Source organism: Ambystoma mexicanum, chromosome 7p (genome assembly GCF_040938575.1).
Source record: "Ambystoma mexicanum isolate Mex_15411 chromosome 7p, UKY_AmexF1_1, whole genome shotgun sequence".
Taxonomy (NCBI): domain Eukaryota; kingdom Metazoa; phylum Chordata; class Amphibia; order Caudata; family Ambystomatidae; genus Ambystoma; species Ambystoma mexicanum.
In genome coordinates, this window is record NC_090939.1 from 281,319,909 (window position 1) to 281,339,428 (window position 19,520).

The 19,520-nt window shown below is 48.8% G+C and overlaps 1 protein-coding gene across 2 annotated transcripts in view; it reads left to right on the forward strand.

Moving 5' to 3' along the window:
- The window catches only part of SCAF4 (SR-related CTD associated factor 4), a 1,175,829-nt gene that overhangs the window by 214,888 nt on the left and 941,421 nt on the right, over positions 1–19,520 (forward strand). Inside the window, exon 7 of one of the 2 annotated variants that reach the window (XM_069636348.1) lies at positions 16,466–16,582. In XM_069636348.1, the coding sequence (XP_069492449.1) occupies positions 16,466–16,582 (117 nt within the window). The remainder of the gene's footprint in view (positions 1–16,465; positions 16,583–19,520) is intronic. The other variant, XM_069636349.1, reaches the window with a different exon arrangement.

Here is a 19,520-nt window from a genome sequence, read left to right on the forward strand (position 1 = left end):
CCAAGAGCACACTCTACTCGTGGCACTGGGGCATCCATAGCATTCATTGCAAATGTTTCCCTCTGCAAATGAGTCCATCTGCAAAGTGGCAACCTGGAGTTCTGTACACACCTTTACAAAACATTACTGTCTAGATGCCCACTCTAGAGCTGATTCCCAGGTGGGACAAGCAATATTAAGACACCTTTTCTCTACTGTTCCTTCTCACAACCCACCTCCAACTCCCGGTACTGCTTGCTAGTCTATGCACAGCATGTGATTCTAAGCAGATTAACAAACATCGGAAGACAATGCATTACATACCGTAAAAGCATTTCTGATGGTTATATCTGCTTAGATTCACATGCGCCCACCCTTCCTCCCCGCTCGGATGGAAGGAACATAGACATCCTTTTATATCTCTCTTTCTGTACTCTCGTCTAGAAGGCTCCCTCAGGGCAGAAAAAATACAGAGGGACCTCGACGCGTGAGGGATTGTGGGTACACCGCACGTCACTATAGGGATAGTGTTACAGACACGCCTTGTCGACGTCCCCTTTTCGACTACGAAAAACAAAATGCAATACTCCGCAGTGACCACTGGATGTCAGACCTATGCACAGCATGTGAATCTAAGCAGATACAACCATCAGAAATGCTTTTACGGTAAGTAATGCATTGTCCTTTGTTTATCTTTTTTTTTTTTTTTTTTAGATTGGAGGAAATGTGAAGGGGCAGCTTACATGGTCAGACTGGACCATAAAACAGTCTTAGGCACCAATGAAAAAATGGCCAGCAGTTGCAAATGGATATGCAGTCCTTTAGTCACAGACTGTTTGAATAGTACCCAAAGGGTTGTTTTTTCTTCAAATGTAAACAAATTGTGGTATTTAAAGAATATTTATTCGGCAACAATGGTCAAAACTGCTAGCTGCATAGTGAAGTAACTCCTCAAACTGGCCCACATTAGCCAAAAAAGTGGCCCATTTTGACTGGCCTACACTAGCATTTTGCATTTTTGGTACGGTCATTGCCCTATAGGCCAGTCCAAGCCTGCCGGCTCATCCATAATGGGTGAGGGGCGTCCACCCACTGGCCACCTCACCCATTATGGAGGAGCCAACCCAGTAAAACACTGAGCACTCACTCAGCTGCTTTTTCCAGTTAAGGGAGTGCTCCTGGGCTGGCTGAACTGTCAAAGGGAAACACTATTTCCCTTTGATAGTTCATTTCCCCAGCCGCACATGATCACTGAGCCATGCAACGCTGGGGGTGTTTTGCTTTGCCAGCCTTGCATAGCTGATTGGAAATGCTGGCTGGGGCACTGCATGTATGTATGTATGTGCGAGGGGGGTGCTCCTGCGCCCCCTCGCACATACGGGCAGAGCAACCTGGAGCGGGGTATTTTAGCAACCACGCGCAGGCCCCTGCAGAAGGTAGGTTTATGGTGATTTATTTTGTATTTAAATGTTTTTGGGTGTGTATGCTTGTGTTATGGGACTGTGGTGGGAGCAGAATGGGCAGCAGCACTGGGATAGTGGTGGGAGTAGGGTGGGGAGAGCCCAGGGTCTGTACAGGGAGTAGGGTGCGGTGACGGCACGCAAAAGTTCATAGCGATTTCTACATACCGTCCATCTGGCACTTTTTGGGGGGGGGGGCCCGGCCTGCCAAAACTTTGCTCAGGGGGGGCCCAGGCCAAAAAAGTTTGAAGACCACTGACCTAGGCACTACCCTTCTATACAACCGTGTCAGAAATGAACTTCGCACAACTGTTAAACCCACCCACTTCAAAGGAAGAACCTTGGACTGGCTCCTCACGCTCAACTCTCGTCGCCATCGACTCCATCCTCCCTGTTAAATGGTCAGATCACTTTGCAATTAACTTCACAATAGACCACGCTAGCATAGACCACATCACTCCTAAAAAAAAAAGACACTTTTGAAACCAGAAATATTAAAAAGCTTTCATCTGACAACCTCACTTCAGCCCTGAGTGTAGCTCTAGCCAACACGGTACTAGGTACCAACAACCCTGCCTACCTAGCAGAACAATACCAACAAAGACTTACCCATATCATTGACCTACTTGCTCCCATCACCACCAAAACCCGTAGACCAGACAAACGATCCTGCTTTTGGTTTAATGAGGAACTAGTGTCCCTAAGACGCATAAAAAGATCATTCGAACACCTCCCCAAGAAAAACACCCCAGAATCAGCATTCGCCTTTGCGGAAGCCAATAAAAAATAATCACCCGAAAAGCCATTGCCCAACCTTCCTATTGCCAATGCGTCCTCAGACAGTAAAGAACTGTTCACCAGCCTTAGAGAGCTCGAAAACCCCTGTTAAATTACAGCACCCACCAACACTAGTAAAGACTGGTGCACTACCATACAAAATGCCCTTTCATCCACAATCCTACTACTGCAAAACAAAATTGATAGTAAAAGAACACTCCTAGCAGATAAAACTCCACCCACCAGAGCAGTGACCCCAACGAACACCACTCTTGGCCCCCCCATTTCTATTCACACCAGTTTCTCACAAAGAAGTACTAGACACATAACGAAACTTAAAGCCTCCAACTGTAAAGACGACCAATTCCCCTCCCACCTAGTGAAACTCTGCGCATCCACCCTTACACCGATCATCACAGAATTCAACGCCAATGTCTTCACTAACACAGTCCCCACTAGCATCAAAAAAACTTGGGTGACACCCTTTCTAAAAAAAACAACCTTGGACCCATCGATGCCCACTAACTACCGACCTATTACAACTGTCCCATTTCTCCTAAAAAATAATCGATCTAATAGCCTACTCCCAAATACAAAACCATCTGGAACACTACAGCAGACTGACGGTCAGGTTACCGCCCTAACCATAGCACAGAGACAGCCCTCCTTGATCTGAAGATCCAAATGGATGCCACCAGAGAAGCAGGTAAACTCTGCCTACTAATGCTTCTGGACCTCTCAGCGGCCTTTGATCTGATCGACCATGATCCACTCTGTAATTCTTTAGCCAACAACTTCAACCTAGTTAAGAATGCCACTGACTGGATCAAATCATTCTTGGCAGATGGGACCGCCAGAGTATCCATCGGCAAAGAATCAGCAGACCCTGTGCCAGTCCCCGCAGGCGTGCCGCAAGTCTCCTGCCTATCCCCCACTCTTTATAATGCCTATACTAAACTGCTATTCGCAGCCTTGGATGCCATGGGTGTCATCTATACCAACTTTGCTGATGACACCCAAATCCTCATCCCACTCTCGGCTAACTACGAACAAGACTCACTACTGGTCAACCAAATCTACTCTCTCATACAAAACTGGATGGCCAACAACAGCCTCTGTCTAAACGACGACAAAACAGAGCTCCTCATATTAGGTTCCTCCACCAAAATTGATGCCCTCAAGCCTGTCTTTAAATCATTCACCATTGACGGCACCACGATCCCCGTACTCAAACAAGTCAAGACCCTTGGCGTTTACTGAGATGCCACCTTAACTATGTCAAAACAAGTAAACACACTAGCCTCATCCACATCTTACACTTCCAAACTCATCTCCCTTAGTCGCAAATTCCTCTCCGCTAACAACTGTGTCACACTAGCCAGAGCTCTCATACTCTCCAAGCTAGACTATTGTAATATCCTCTTCCTTGGCACCTCCAAATCCAATCTAGCCAAACTTCAATGTATGCAGAACAAAGCCCTCAGAGCAGCCCTAGGCATCAGAAAATCTGAACATATCTCCAACACCAGAAGAGACCACCACTGGCTCACCATCCAAGCCAGAATCCCATTTAAAACTTTGAGCATCACATATAAATGCATGGCCAACAACGCCCCGAAATACCTCAACAACACAGTCATGCAGAAACCCCAGACCAGACTCCTCAGATCCAATAAGAACGCATACCTCGAAATCCCAAGATACAAAAGAGAGAAAGCGGGGGGTAGCAGCTTTAAAATTCTGGCTCCCAGACACTGGAACTCTCTACCCGCCAATATTATGAATGAAACATCTTTCCCAAAATTCAAAAGTTCTTTGAAAACCTGGCTATTCAACAGGTACTAACTGAACCTAGAGCACTATCTCGCTCTAATTAATTGTACATATCTGACTGTAATGTATATAATTGACTGTTACTGTGTATCTGTGTTCACGTTTAAGATTGCATTCTCCCAATGTCTGTAACTACGCCGTGATACCCCCGGGTCTGAGCGTATAACATATGTAACAAAAATGGCAGGGGGAACAGGCTCCCCATTCCAATGAGTTACAATGACGGGGTCGGCCCTTTTTCATTCCCTGGGACAGATGCATATTCTGATTAGGACAGCCCACTGAAGCACTCGCATGGCCAATCCTATTGATGACCGCACACCCTGAAGAGGAGCCCTTGGTGTAAGAGGAAATAGGAAACAGCCAATTTATATTTATGGTAGATTCAGGTGCAAACAAATCATGCATCATGGAGGGGAACGTTCCATTATCAGGTAAACTCTTCACATGCAGGGATTCTCTGGGGCTATTTCTACAGTTCCATAGACTGAGAAGCTGGATATAAAAGTGGAAGGGGAGGTAGTACGAGCCCTTGCTATAGTCAGAGTTCCCCTATGAACTTGTTGGGTAGGGATCTGCTCAGTACAATAAATATAACTGTATTCACAGATCAAAGGTTAGTGTGTTCCACTCCAGGCATGTGTGTAACTCAAGCAATGGTAATCAATGCAATAGCAAGGGAGTCAGTAGTACTTGGGGTTCCTGTAGTCCCAGATATATATTTTATGCTATGGTATTAAGGTAGTAGTAAATGCAGTGCCTCAAATTGTGACCAAGTGTTGGCAAGTACCTACAGATTTTTATTTTCCGACCCATGGTGCCACCCGAGATGGTGGCAGGGACAATTTTGTCATTCGATTTGCAAGGACTAGAAGTGTCAGAAAAAGAGCAGTCCTTATTGTAACAGACCAGGCCGAGTGCGAGTGACGACACAATATTATGTATAGATCCGACAGGACAATTCAAGGAAATGGCGGATAAGGAGTTATTTGAAGACAGTGAGCAAAATGGGCAGATTATTTTGGGAATATGCTTCCCCTGCGGTGATATGGTGCAGTATAGGGAGGTACAGTGCCCCCTGATGGCAGTGGTAACTCGGGTGTTTGTATTTTTTGAGGAGGACATGCGATATGTGCCAGCACAAGTATGGACTGTTCATCCACATGATGTTTGGTTACTGAGAGCTGTGATCTGTGACCCCAGTACAGATTACATTGAAGTAAGGTGCTTAGCACAAATCTAGTATGTGGATGATCGGTTGGTATGTAGTGAAAAGGATCATGAGTGCAGGAGGGGTTTTGTTGCATTATTGCAACTGCTGGCTCACAAAGGGTACAAGGTAGATAAAAAGAAGCTACAATACTGCCAACAGGAGGGACTATACTTGGGACAACTCATTTTTGTAATGGGGGAAAAGTGTTTTTATCAGATAAGGTGGCAGCAGTACGCACCGCCCCTAGGCCCAGTACTGTGAAGGAAATGTATCAGTTATTTGGGCTTATGCAGTTGTAGGGCATGGGTCCTAGACTACGCAGTCTACGCCAGGCCACTGTTATAAAGTGTCAGGGAAGGACAGAGGACTTAAAAGTACATTTAAATGGACTGACAATTTGCACAGCCCCTGTTTTAGCAACTACCTATATGCAGGAGTTTTATTTATTTTCCCACTCTGATTAACTGCTCATGCCTTGACGGAAGGAGACATATTATATGGTGATGTGTCATATAAAATTGACCAGGGGATGGGACGGAAGCACACAGGGACGGTAGTGGTGTGCAGTAAAAGGGGGGGGGGGGAATAGTGACGGCCCCTGTAGAAAGCAAGACAATACTTCCATGCACAGCATTGCCCATATTACAACTGGACCATTATTATCTGGGGAACTAATCAGCCCTTGGTTTAAAGGTCCATATGAGGTGGTGTTCTGTAGTCCTCTCGCCGTCCGTATGAAGGAGTTAGATATTGGGTGCATCTCTCGGATGTCCGAAGAGCACCTGAGACGAGACAAAGTTTAGTAAGGGCATAGCCAAAAAGACATTTTTGGGGATCTATGCCAGGGTGGTGTGCAGTGGCACATGCCTGCTTTTTCTTTCTTTTTCCATTTTTTCTTGTTTTTTGTTGCTTTTTATTTGTGATCTGCCTGGCAGATGGGCTGATCAAGTACAGTGGAGAAGCAATATCCCAAATGGAGACTATGGGCCCGATTCATGGAATGGTTTCCTATGGGATTGTGCCATTATAAGACACTTCCATGAATCAGGCCCTATGTGTGCACAAATATGGTCCCAAAACATCACATGGCTGACATTGATTGTAACAATGAAGAAACCAGTGTGAATAGATGGGGCCAAACATTTTGAACTTTGTTTTAGTAATGAAGGAACAGTTCCTGGTGGCGCAAACACACAGTGAAACCACACTCTTGTGATCCCTGGTTTGATAAAGATACAGTAGCAGTGATGGATTACTACTGGGTTTGTGGCCAACAAGCCTGCCTGCAACTCCTACCATCTTGGAGGGGCAGTGTTCACTGGCCACCCTCCACACAATGCTACTAGTAATCCTGAATGAACACCTGAGGGGAGAAAAAATGCCTGTGGGAGGTCCCAACAGCCACTCTAGCACCTAAAAGAAACTGAAAGAAGCTTGCAGATCACTCAAGAATTTGGTATGCTGCCAGAAAAACAGCAATTTCAACGGCGTGGAAGAAAGAAAAGCTCAAACTGTTTCAAAAGACTGTTCTGCACTGCTCAGAAGAATACCTGACAAGTATTGACTTTTTAGCTCAGCAGAGACTTTCTTTTTCATCTTTTTTGGCTCCTGGGGTACAAACAGTTGCTGCACTTTTCTACTCCTTGAGGATGCTGAGAATGGGTCACTATCCCACGTCATCAAGGCGGTGCACAATCTAGGTGTTCAAATGAAGAAAGAAGGTGAAGGCCAGAACACAGATTGGCTATCTCTTGCCTTTGATTGGGTCTTGTCATGGCTGGAGGCAGCAGAAAAATACTGGTTCCTGTGATCATGTTCTTCTTGGTTCTCTTCTGAACATGCCAATGGGTCTCCGATGTGTTCCTATAGTCCCTAATAGTGCAAAGATGATATCAATTGGGGGAATCTAAAACACCTTGCTATACAATAAACAGCGAAACTCCAACTAATATTTCCTGCACTCAAACACTTTACAATTAGGCAAGACTTCTAAGCACTATAGCACTGAGCTTTTTTTCATGCAAAAATAATCACATAGAGGTGTGGCCAGTCACGAAATAAAGATAGTTAGGATTTACATATACTGTTCAAACAATTATTTGGATGGATATGTGTAAAACTATTACATTGTAGGTAGCTTTGCTCAAAGCACAGTGAATTTAGGCTGTGCTAAATATAGACTACAGGCAGGCTGGCAGAGAGCACGAGGTATCTCAGCAGCTGTTACTGTCAATCACAAGTCAATGGAGACTAAAAAAGATTCGGAACGACACAGTACTTGGAAAACTAAGGTTTTTTGTAGGAATTACTGGACCAGCTCAAATATAATTATGTTAAGTGTTGAGATAATGGCGGGAAGATGTGTTTATGTAAGAATGTTTATAACATAGTAAATTATGCTAAACAAGAGAGACAATGTATTCCTGTCATTGCCTGTGCGCCCCCTGGTGGCCTCAGCCCTCGAGCTTTTACTGTGTTTTGCTCGATTTTTTTCTTTTTTTTTTCTTTTTTTTTTCTCCTTTGCTCAGTCGAGCCTCATGCTCCTTCGATCTACCTTCTGATTAACGGGGACCCGTTTTCGGATCCTTCATCGCCCGCAAGGGTGAATTTCATGGAGTTTCTTCTTGGAGGATTCAAGAAGCTTCTTCAAGGCCTACACCGCGTGGACATGGAGAATGAGGAGGATTCGGCACCTCTCCAAGGTTTGCCCCGACTGCGACCTACGGAATGTCTTTTCAGACGACGGTCATTGCCTGTGCCTTTACTGCCTGCACTCGGACCCGACGCATGTGGAGGATGACCATGGTCTTGTCAGGAGATGGTACCGCACACGCTGAACGATAGGCGCAGGCGTCTCAACGAGTGGCTGCAGACCAAGGCCCCTGCTCTGGGTGAGTCCCGGCAGCGTGCTTCCTCTGCCCAGAAGAAAGTTGAGCGGTCTTTGAAGACCTTTGAGGGCGTGCCTCCCGCGGGGGTCCAACATAAGGCTAAGCAGCGCAAGTCCACTGCCACCGAGAGCGTCGGTGTGGCGATCTCCGCAGCGGCCAGGGCGAGTACAGTGTCTCCAGCGCCTTCGAACACGAGCCAACGCTCAGGATCTTCAAAGAAGAGGAAGTCGGACCGTCCGGGCAAGCTCTTGGAGAAAACCCAGACGGGCCCTACAGAGAAGGCCAAGGGGGAGTGGAGCTCAGACCCTCCCCCTAAGGTGAAGGCCTCAGGCTCGACCAAGGCCGTGAAGGCCAAGGTACATCTGACGATGGCTCAACCTTCCATCGAGGAGTGGTGGCGGCCCTTGCGAAGGCCGCTGAGGTGGATCCGCAGGGCATGACCCCGAAGGCAAGAGTATCCCTGCCTGCCAGGAGGGAGTCCTCTTTTCAGCCCATCGAAAAGACAATGGAGAAGGTGATGCCTATAATTTCCCCAAAACAGTCTCCCTTGGTCGCAGAGAAGGGGCGGTATGGTAGCCCTCCAGGGCACGGATATCTCCTCAGAGGTGGAGCTTACCAACTTCAAGACCTTCCAACGCCCTCGCCTCAGTCGCCACAGCAACCACCTGGGGATAATTTGGTGGACATTCTCACTGCTCTGCATACCCTATGCTCTGAGATCCAGACGAGGATGCCGCTTGCGCCGGCGACGCCATCCGCGGCGTCAGGACCATCGGAGGAACCACTATCCAAGGAGGAGAGTCCACCCTTCGCCTCCCTCTCCCCTCCAAGGGATGAGACTGATTCGGACACAGCGATGAAGGGCACTGGCACAGACGGCGGATTGGGGAATCTCGTCTCCGCGGCGCAGATCTTCACCGCCTGACGAGAGAGACTCGTTTCACGGCCATGATCTCGAGGGCCTCAGAGCTGTTCCAGCGTGTCCCTGAGGAAAAGAAAAAAAGAGGGTTTCCTTTACCAGCACCACGAGGCGGGGAGGAAGACCGTACTTTCAATCCCACTCTTGGATGACATTTGGGACGAGGGGTTGTCCCTCATGAAGAACCCTTCCTCGGCCCAGGCGAAGAGGGACCGTTATGAGAAAAAATGCAGGGTGCTGGACTCTGTGCCCAAGTGCTTACGGTCCCAGCCGTCTCCGGACTGGTTTCGGCAGCGGCCAAGAAGTAGTCTTCGGGCGTCTCCACGTTGAAAGCCTCTAACTCCCCCCCACCCCCTGGACAGTGAGGGGAAGAAGTTGGATTCCATGGGCGAGGGGAAAAAGTTATCACGTCTGCAATGACGACCATCAAGTCTGCCAACGCCCTCGCCATCGTGGCGTGTTATGACAGGGAGCTTTGGTTCAAGATTGCCCCCCTCCTGGACTTCCTTCCTGGTGACAAGAGGGTGGAGGCATTGGAGATCCTACAGGAAGGCGAGGTGGCGTCGAACCACGCCATTACAGTGGTCACGGACATCACTGACACAGGGTTTCCGCCAAATGGGCAACAGCGCTTGCCTTCGGCGGGGCTGGCTGAGGTCCACTAATTTCTGCCAGGATGTCCAGTCGAAGGTGTTGGACATGCCTTTCGACTGGTACAATTTGTTCGGGAAGACTGTGGACGAGTCTCTTCAGGCCATCAAAGCAGACACTGAGGCGGCACGTGCCTTGAGCACGCTTCAGCAACGACGGCCGTCCTTTCGGACTTCTGAGGAAAATACCAAGATTCTTCCAAAGGATTCGGGGGAGGTGCTTCGTCCTACCGTCAACCCTCCCACTCGTCGGGCCAGGAGACCCACAGGGGCCGTGCCGAATCTGGAGTTGAACGTAGTCGTTGCCAAGGCCCCCAAGGTGGCGCTTCAACATCAAAACAGGATTGAACTGGCCGTGGTGTCAGGGGGGGGGGGGGGGGGGGGGGGGGGGTTCGGCGCACCGTGGTGGGCGGCCGGCTGGCGAACTTAGTCAGCGTGTGGAAGACCATATCCACCGACTGTTGGGTGCTGGATGCTCTCGCCCACGGACACACCCTAGAGTTCCACCGGAAGTGTCCCCATATACCACCAGTGGCCCGGCACAGGAAAACCATGTCCCTCAGCTTCTGTTGGAGGTGTGACGGCCATGCTAAAAAAGGGTGTGATAGAACTCGTTACAAAGAGGCTCCGGGGCTTCGGAGTGTACTCTGGTTACAATCTTGCCAAAGAAGACCAGCGGTTGGAGGCCCATCCCGGACCTTCGCCGTCTGAACAAGTACATAAAGTATCTACATTTTTGGATGGTGACTCTTCAGCACGTGCTAGGACAGCTGGAAGAGGGGTATTTTCTATCGTTGCAGTACTTGGAAGATGCCTATTTTCACATCCCCATACACAGGGGCCACCGCAAGTTGCTAAGCTTCATGGCTCAAGGGCAACATTACCAGTTCAAGGCCCTTCCCTTCAGATTGAAATCAGTGGCAAGAATTTCACCAAGTGCCTGGCGCCGGTGGCGGCGCAGCTGCGTCTACGAGGGATCCATGTGTACCCTTACCTGGATGACTGGCTCATCCGGGCAAGCTCAAAGGACATAGTCGTCAAACACACGGTGAGGTCCGTCAAACTCCTGATGGATCTGTGGTTCTCTGTGAACTATGCAAAGTACTGCTTGATTCCATCGCTGGACGTGTGGTTTCTTGGATCCCGACCCAACACCGTGTCGTGCCTGGTGTCTGTCAGAGGAGAGGATAACGGCCATCTTGTGCAAGGTTCTACGGCTGTTGGCTCCTTAAGATCGAGAGGGTGAGGTCCATCAAGTCCCTGCCCATCATGAATATACCTCACTTGGCTGTGCAGACTACAGATACTTCCGCTGCAGGAATTCCTTGACGCCCGTTGGATTCAAGTGTCGGGAAGCTTCGAGGACCAGATCACACCCGACAAGAGTTTACGTCGAGCGATGCACCGGTGGGGAGTGCGCTCGCATCTGTCCGCAGGCGTGGATTTCCAGACCACACCTCATCAGGAGACGGTCACGACGGATGCCTCCTTGGAAGGATGGGGCGCGCACACCGGAAGTCTTCATGCAAGAGGCCTGTGGCTTCCGGAGGAGAAGACGTTCCACATTGTGTTGGAGCTGCGTGCGGTGTTGGGCCCTCAAGTCCTTCCTTCCGTTCCTCAAGGGCAAGGTGGTACGGGGCTTCACGGACAACACCACCACAAAATTCTACATCAGGAAGCAGGGCGAACCAGATCCCCGGCGCTCTCCAAAGAGGCGCAGGACCTTTGCGTTCCCTCCGTTGCCGTTGCTTCTTCGATTAGTCAATCAACTCAGACGGTCCCGGTGCAGGATGATCCTCGTCGCACTGGTGTGGCGCAGACCGATATGGTACCCGGACCTTCTGGATATGTCAGCGTCCCCTCCAGTCAAGCTTCCAGCGGTCACATATCTTCTCGCCAGGGAAGGAGGTGCGATTCTGTACCATGAACCAGGATCGTGAACCTGAAGGCCTGGCTCCTGCAGCACTAGAGTTTGGGGGTATGATCTCCCAGCAGATTGTAAGGATGTGCTCGCCAAGGCCAGAGCTTCATCTACTGAAATGCTACCTGCACAAGTGGAAGAGGTTTGCCGTCCTCAAAAGATTAACCCTGTACGAGTCACTGCTCCGCAGGTGCTTCTGTATTTGTTGTCGTTGGCCAAGCTAGGGCTGGCCCATTCTTCCATCAAGGTTCATCTGGCGGCTATCTCCTGCTACACCTGATCTCCTGGACGATCATCCTTATGGTTGCATCGATTGGTCAAGGAGTTTGTCAAAGGACTATTTCGCTCGTTCCCGCGGGTGAAGGCTCCGGCCCCGGTATGGGAGCTCAATGTGGTGCTTACTAGGCTCATGGGTCCTTCGTTCGAGCCTATGCATTCAGTGCCACTGAAATTGTTGTCGTGAAAAACAGCTTTTCTTGTGGCCATCACCTCCGCAGGACGAGTGTGAGAGATCCAGGCACTCTCTTGTAAGCCTCCTTATTTGACATTCCACGAGACGAGGGTAGTGCTACTGACGCACTCCACCTTCATGCCCAATGTGCCGTTGGACTTTTATCTCAATGAGCCCTTGGTGTTACCTGTGTTCTTCCCGGCACCTTTGTTGCCCGCTGAGAGGACTTTGCATGCGCTGGATGTGGCTAGAGCGCTGAAGTTCTATGTGGACCGCACAAAGTTTCCGGAAGATGTCGCAACTTTTTGTGTACTTTGGCCCTGTGAACCAAGGGACTGACCTATCCAAGGCTTCCATTTCCTGGTGGCTCTCCGGCTGCATCACCCATTGTCACCGGTTGGCAAACCAACGGTTGCCTGGCCGTCCGAGAGCCCATTCTACCAGAGCGATTGCTGCAACTGCAGTGTTCCTGTCTGGCGTGCCCCTGCTTGACATATGCAGGGCTGCTACGTGGAGGTCGACGCACACCTTCACAAAGTTCTAATGTGTCGACGGGGATTCCAGGGAGGAGTCCCGAGTCTGCCAAGCAGTGATGCACGTCCTGTTTGATTGAAGGTGAGCCTAGTGAGGAGGTAAGAGATGCTTAATGTTGAGCCTTGCCACCTCCCATGGTTGTACATGTGTGTACTGCTATGTATTCTTTATTCATAAGCATGTGAATCCATGCCAGACTCCCATGCTGGAGAAGGAACAAGTTATTTACCTGTAACTGTTCTCCAGCAGGGGTCTGGCATGGATTCACATGCAAAGCCTCCCCCTCTGCGGCTCTTCTCTTGGCCTACTGACACTTTACATGCTAACAAATCTGAAGATTGCTGCCAGTGGAGGGGCTTGGGTAGAGGGCAGTCATTGGCTGGTGGCAGTATGAACCAGAGATTGTTAGGAGAAAGTCAGTTCAGAAGTGAAACTGAAAATGATTTCTTTACCGAGGATTCCCAGCCTGACGGAATATTCATGAGCATGTGAATCCATAACAGACCCATTCTGGAGAACAGTTACAGGTAAGTAACTTGTTCCTTAGCGGCACTCTCAGCCTACACTACGTCACAACAAAGTGTCATGGTGGAAAATAGCAGTTATTGAGGCTTTCATAGAAGGGGTTAAAAGGATTATTCTGGCCATTTCTTACCCGGCTCCCGGATGTTATGTTACTTTGCATTTATATAGCGCATTATGTATCACTGGTTTGATCTCAAAGGGCTGGTAGGTTGAACGCCCTTTTGCGGGGGGGGGAGGGAGGGAGAAAAAAAAGAACACACACTGGTGTGGCATTTGTATGATAGCTGCTTTTTAGCGGTAGGTGTGGTGGTTGGGAGATCAGGAATATGTGTTCATTCTGGTGGGTTGATACTCAGATTGATTTCTGGCTGCGTTAGTGTCATGATGCCTACCTCTAAGGAGCCAGGCCGGGCCCAGCAACCCCAGAGGCAGACATTTTCCCCAGGGAAGTCTCAGCGGGCCCAAGTCGGGGCCCTTTGGACTCAGTCCTGGCGCCTTAGGCGCCAGGCTCATAGCGGACCCCAGTCCTGGCGCCTTAGGCGCCAGGCTCATAGAAGAGGATATGTGTTTAAGTGCTTGGGTGCACACTTACCTGATGCAGACCTTGCTGCTTCATCCAGGCCCTCTTGAGGCCTGAATGGGACTACTTTACCTGTAGGACTACTTCACCACCCGGGTGTGGTCGGGGAAGGATACATACCAGGAACTTCTTCCAAGGCTATTTAAACCCCATCCGAACAGCCACACGTGCTTCGCGTTGTTCTGCACCTAGCAGCTGGACGCTCACCGTGTCAGCTCCTGCATCCTGACTTCAGCCACGCCTGCCAACACCCTGGGACACCTGCAAGGGGAGAAAGGAAGAGAATAGGAGAAGAAAAGCCCTTACCTGCTAAATCTGCAACCCAGAGTCATTTCTCCAACGGCCCTGAAAAGGAAGACATCATTTTAAAGGCATTTCGTTTCGATCGCTGCAGCGCTGCATTTTACTCACCTTGGCAAGGCGCTTCCATCTTCAGCAGCGATCTTCCGGATTCAGCTACGCCCCGGCGCCTAGAGGAAAAAAGACAAGAACAAAGGTGAGAGGGAGAAAAGGAATAAGGAAAGCTCAGTTTCCTTTTAAGTCTTACCTGTTGGATTATTCCCACTGCATTTCGGGTCCTGCCGCTTCCTGGCATCTCCGGACCCCGGCCCCTATGGGGAAAAAAGACAAAGACATTGAATGAGCGAATGCAAAGACATTACCTGAGCGCTCATCCAGAACTGTTTCACTTCGGGTCGGCGCCATATCTCCGGCACTCCGAACCCCGGCCCCTAAGGGGAAAAAGACATAAGCATTAGCGCTTGCTGCAATTAGACAACGAACATTATTATTAAGCTTGAACTTTTGAACAGAACTTTTACAGCGCCTTACCTGAACAGTCAAGCTTACCTGAACTCTCCTCAATCCAGTGAAGTAACTGGGTTTCAACGCCCCCCTGCATCAGAAGCGGGATGGAGAGCTCATCCTTCCAAACCCTAAGGTGAGGCTTCAGGGGGAATCGTGGAGGAGGTATCGTGGAGGGTTGGAAGGGAGTGGGAGGCTTGAGCATTGTTCCACAGTTGGTAATACTCCCTTTTCACGCACAGGAGGGTATCCAACGAGCCAGGGAAGCCAGAATAGAGGGGCCCTTCCTGCCCATCTTCAGAGTTCTGCGCCTTCGACGCCGCGCCTCCGTGGGAACCAGGTGAGCGTTACAGTTGGGCCTGAGGAGATGCATAGGCTACCGGGTGTCCTGAGCCAGCTGTGTTTAATTAGGATGATGTGGAGTATGTGGCCCTGTTAGTATGAGAACAGCTATACTTAATGTGTCATAGTATCGCTGTGTTCTAGTTGAGTGGTGGTGTATAGGAGAGAATAAGCGTGGTGATGAGATATGGTGGTTTTCAGTACGATGCTTGATCTTATTGAACATCTGCACTTCATCCGTCCCGCGCCCTCTATCCGTTCCATGCCCCCTCTCTGTTCTATGCAATGGCACCTAAATGTTGTATTGACTACTAGACTTAAGGAGTCTCCTTTTGAGCCTATGCCTAAAGCAAGTCTCAAAGCTCTTTCCTGCAAGACCGCCTTCCTAGTGGCAATCACTTCAATAAGAGTCAGTGAACTACAGGCCCTCTCAGTTCTGGACCCTTTTGTTATAGTTCACAAAGATAAAATGGTTCTGCGCACTTGCCCTCGATTTGCGCCCAAATTCATTGCCAAGTTCCATGTGAACCAGTATATAGAACTGACAGCTTTCTTCCAGAACCCCACTTACGTGGCGGAAAGAAGCCTACACACTAGATGTACGCAGGGCAGTCATGTACTACCTGGAAAAGACTAAACCACTAAGAAAGACAAACCTGTTTTTCGTGTGAGTGCTGGCTGGTAGAGAAGGGGGCCCTGTCTCTAAATCAGACATCTCAAGGTGGATTGTCAATTGCATCACACTCTGTTGCACTCTTGCTAAGAGAAAACTTCCCTTCAAGCCTAGAGCACACTCTACTCAAGGCACTGGGGCTTCCATAGTATTCATTGCAAATGTTCCTCTCAAGTCCATTTGCAAAGCGGCAACCTGGAGGTCTGTACACACCTTTACAAAAGACTATTGCCTAGACACTCATTCTAGGGCTGATTCTCAGGTGAGACGAGCAGTACTAAGACATCTTTTCACTACTGTTCCTTCTCACAACCTACCTCCAACTCCGGGTACTGCTCGTTGATCTATTCACAGCATGTGATTCTAAGCAGATTAACAAGCATCAGAAGACATGCATTACTTACCGTAATAGCATTTCTGAAGATTGTATCTGCTTAGATTCACATGCGGCCACTCTTCCTCCCAGCTCGGATGGAAGGAACATAGACATCTTACTACTGCTTCTCTCTTTCTGTACTCACTCACGATAGTCATGAGGCTCCCTCACGGCAGAAAAAATACAATCGGAGGGACCACGACGCGGGAGGGATTTTGGGTACACTACATGTCACGTTAGGGATAGTGTTACAGGCATGCCTATGTTGACGTCTCCTTTCGATCCTCGAAAGACGAGATGCAATACTCCACGGTTACCACTAAATGTCTGACTATATGCACAACATGTGAATCTAAGCAGATATAATCCGAAATGCTATTACGGTAAGTAATGTATGTCTTTCCATTCTTGAAATTAGGAATTACTGTATATGCTCTGATATCCTGCACATAGGCAGAACTATTACATTTTAAAGAATGTAATGAAGATATCCATGTTAGAACTAGAATTCCAAATTAGTAACTTTTTATATACTTTCAGCAGATGCTGACCAAGAATGTTTGAGAGAGACTGACTTGAAGAGTAGTCCTCCACAGCAGTGGGCAGAACAGACGAGTGCCGGTCCCTCCTGGCAAGAACAACTTTGGAGAAATGCAGGTGAGTACCCTCAGCTTTATTGAATCGCCCTACATTGGTTTGAGGGTTTAGTCTGGTGGCAGCTCTACTATAGTTTGTACTGTACTATATAGAACAAGCAAACAGACGCCCTCAGCAGGGACTCCTCGCAGACACATGAGTGCCAACTGCACAGCATCCAGATGACCAAAGTTATATCAAGGTGGGGGTCATCCCCCGCTGGTCCTTTTCGCCAGCCCCAACAAGCAGTGCCAGGGCAAATGATACAGATGATACGCAATGGTTGTTGCAGGATAATCTTGGTAGCCCTGTACTGGCACAGGCCGACCTAGTTCTTTGATCTGCTTCAGTTGGCAGCGGACGATCAAATTAAACTAGGATCTCAGGCCAATCTTCTATCCCAGAACAACGGGATGATCTTTCATCACGACCCAGGCTCTCCCAAATTAACAGCATGGCTCCTGACCACTCCGAATTCGGTCATTTGAATATCACTCAAGACTGCCGGCGCATTCTAGCAGCAGCTAGAGCCCCATCTACCAACATTTCCTATAGTGGAAAATTGAAAAGATTGCGTGGTGCGTACAGCAGCCTAACCTGTAGCCGCTAGCTAAAACACCTCCTAAGGTCCTTATCTGCTTATATTTGCTACAGAGGTTCTGGCGGTCTCTTGCATCAAAGTGCACTTATCGGCAATCTCTGCTCTACAGTGACAGGCTAATCAAACACTTCTTAAACCACCTTTTTCGTACCTTCCCACCAAAGAAATCGATTCCTCCTGTATGGAGTCTAACCTGATCCTAGCAGGGCTTGTGAAGCCTCCTTTCGAACCCTTGTATACAACCCACATCAAATTTCTAATTTGGAAGGTGGCTTCTTTAGTGGCCATTACATCTTCTAGAGCTCCAAGCCTTAGTTCGAAACCATCCGTATCTAAGGTTCATGAGAGACAAAGTGGTTCTCTCCACTAATCCTCATTTCATTCGTAAAGTACATTCAGAGTTTCATAGGAATGCTACCATAACTTTACCCACATTCTTTACAAATGCTACTTCACCATCAGAAAAGGCTCTACACTCTGGATGTCAAAAGGGCATTGAAATATTACTTGGATTGCACACAATTTTTTAGATCGACTAAGCAGCTGTTTGTAGCCTTTGGTCCATCCAACAAAGGAAGATCATATCAAAACAGGGCATTAGAAGATGGGTTCCATCTACAATCTCCTGCCACTCTAAGGCCAACAGGCCATTACGATTGGCCCCCAGAACTCACTTCACTAGAGCCACGGACCGCCTCGGCGGCTTTCTGGTCTGGGGTACTGAAAGTTAGCCCAATTTACAGGGGTACCCCTAAAATACTGGTACGCCTAATCATGCTCACACCAGAGTAAATACACCCCTTTAGGGAATTAAGGCCACAAGTCTTCATCTTGCAAAGATAAACTTTAATCTGTACAAAGATGAGGATGGGGGAAGGGCAGAGGACTCTGCCCCCTCCGATCAGCATTCTGTCTTCCTTGGCTGGCTCCTGCTGACTGGCAAGCAGGCGCCTTTATATACTCTTCAACTTGATCACTGGATACTCGCATAGCTCATCCAAAACTGTTCTTCTTGCCTTACAAGGGATTCTGCAGTCACCCTTCTTGCATGGCCAGTTTACAACCTACTTAACATACTGCTGCCTCTGCAGGAATACATTGTAGCTCTTGTTTACCATCACTTTCTATATTATAAACATTTATATAAAAACACACCTTCCTGCCATACTCTCAACACCTCACTCAATATTCTCATATTTGATCTGGTCCAGTAATTCTCCTCAATAAATTTTTTTTTCCATAGTACTCTGTATGTCGTGCATTGAATCTGTACATTCCTATTCTCCAGCATGGGGTCTGGCATGGATTCACATGCTTATGAATAGTCGCCGTCGTCAGGTTGGGAATCCTCGGTAAAGAAACTAATCAGTTTCAGTTTAATTTCTGAACCGTTTCCCCTAATAACCAATCACTGAGCTCTGGGTCATACTGCCCCCTGCCAATCCTCTACCGAAGCTCCTCCTCTGGCAGCCATCTTCAGATGTCTACCTCACATTCAAGTGTTGCGAGTCCTTGTGTTTAGCTCTTGAGCTTTTCCTGCATTTTTTTCGCAAAGAGTATTACTCTATTTTTCAGTCAATCGAGCCTTTTGCTCCATCGATCAACTTATCCGATTAACGGGGACCCGTTTTCGGATTCTTCAGCGCCCCTCAAGGGCGAATTTCGTCGAGTTTCTTCGTGGAGGATTCCAGAAGATTCTTTCAGGCCTACGCTGCGTGGACCATTTCGGAAAAGCAGTATTATAAGATATATTTTATTTGCATCACGCTCGTACACAAGTGTTTCAGAGAACGATTTAGCGCCCCTGTCCAAGATCTGCTCCAGCTCACGGAATGTCTTTTCGGACGACAAGCATTCCGAATGCCTTTACTGCCTATACCCGAAGCACGAGGAGGATGATTGTGCGGTTTGCCAGGAGATGGTCCCTCGCACAATGGAGGATCGGCACAGGCGGCTTAATGAGTGCCTACAGGCCAAGGCCTGTGCTCGGGTGGGTCCCAGCAGCATGCCTCTCCCAGTTCCAAAATGGCTGATCAGGCTTTAAAGACCTTTGAGGGAACCCCTCCTGCTGGGGTCCAACTGAAGGTTAAGCACTGAGTCTACTACCACCCGTTGCGACGGGCTCCTCAGCGGCCAGGGCGCGTTTGTTGTCTCCAGCCTCCGTCACCAGTCAAAGCTCAGGATCATCGGCCAAGGGGAAGTCGGACTATCCAGGCAAGCTCAAGGAGAGGCCCAAGTCCGTCCTACAGGAGAAGTCTCGTGGGGGGGGGGGTTCGAGCAGGGCTTGGACCCTCCCCCTAAGGAGAAGGCCAAGCAGGACAAGGCTCCGGCCCTGACTTTGAAGGCCCAGGTGCACCC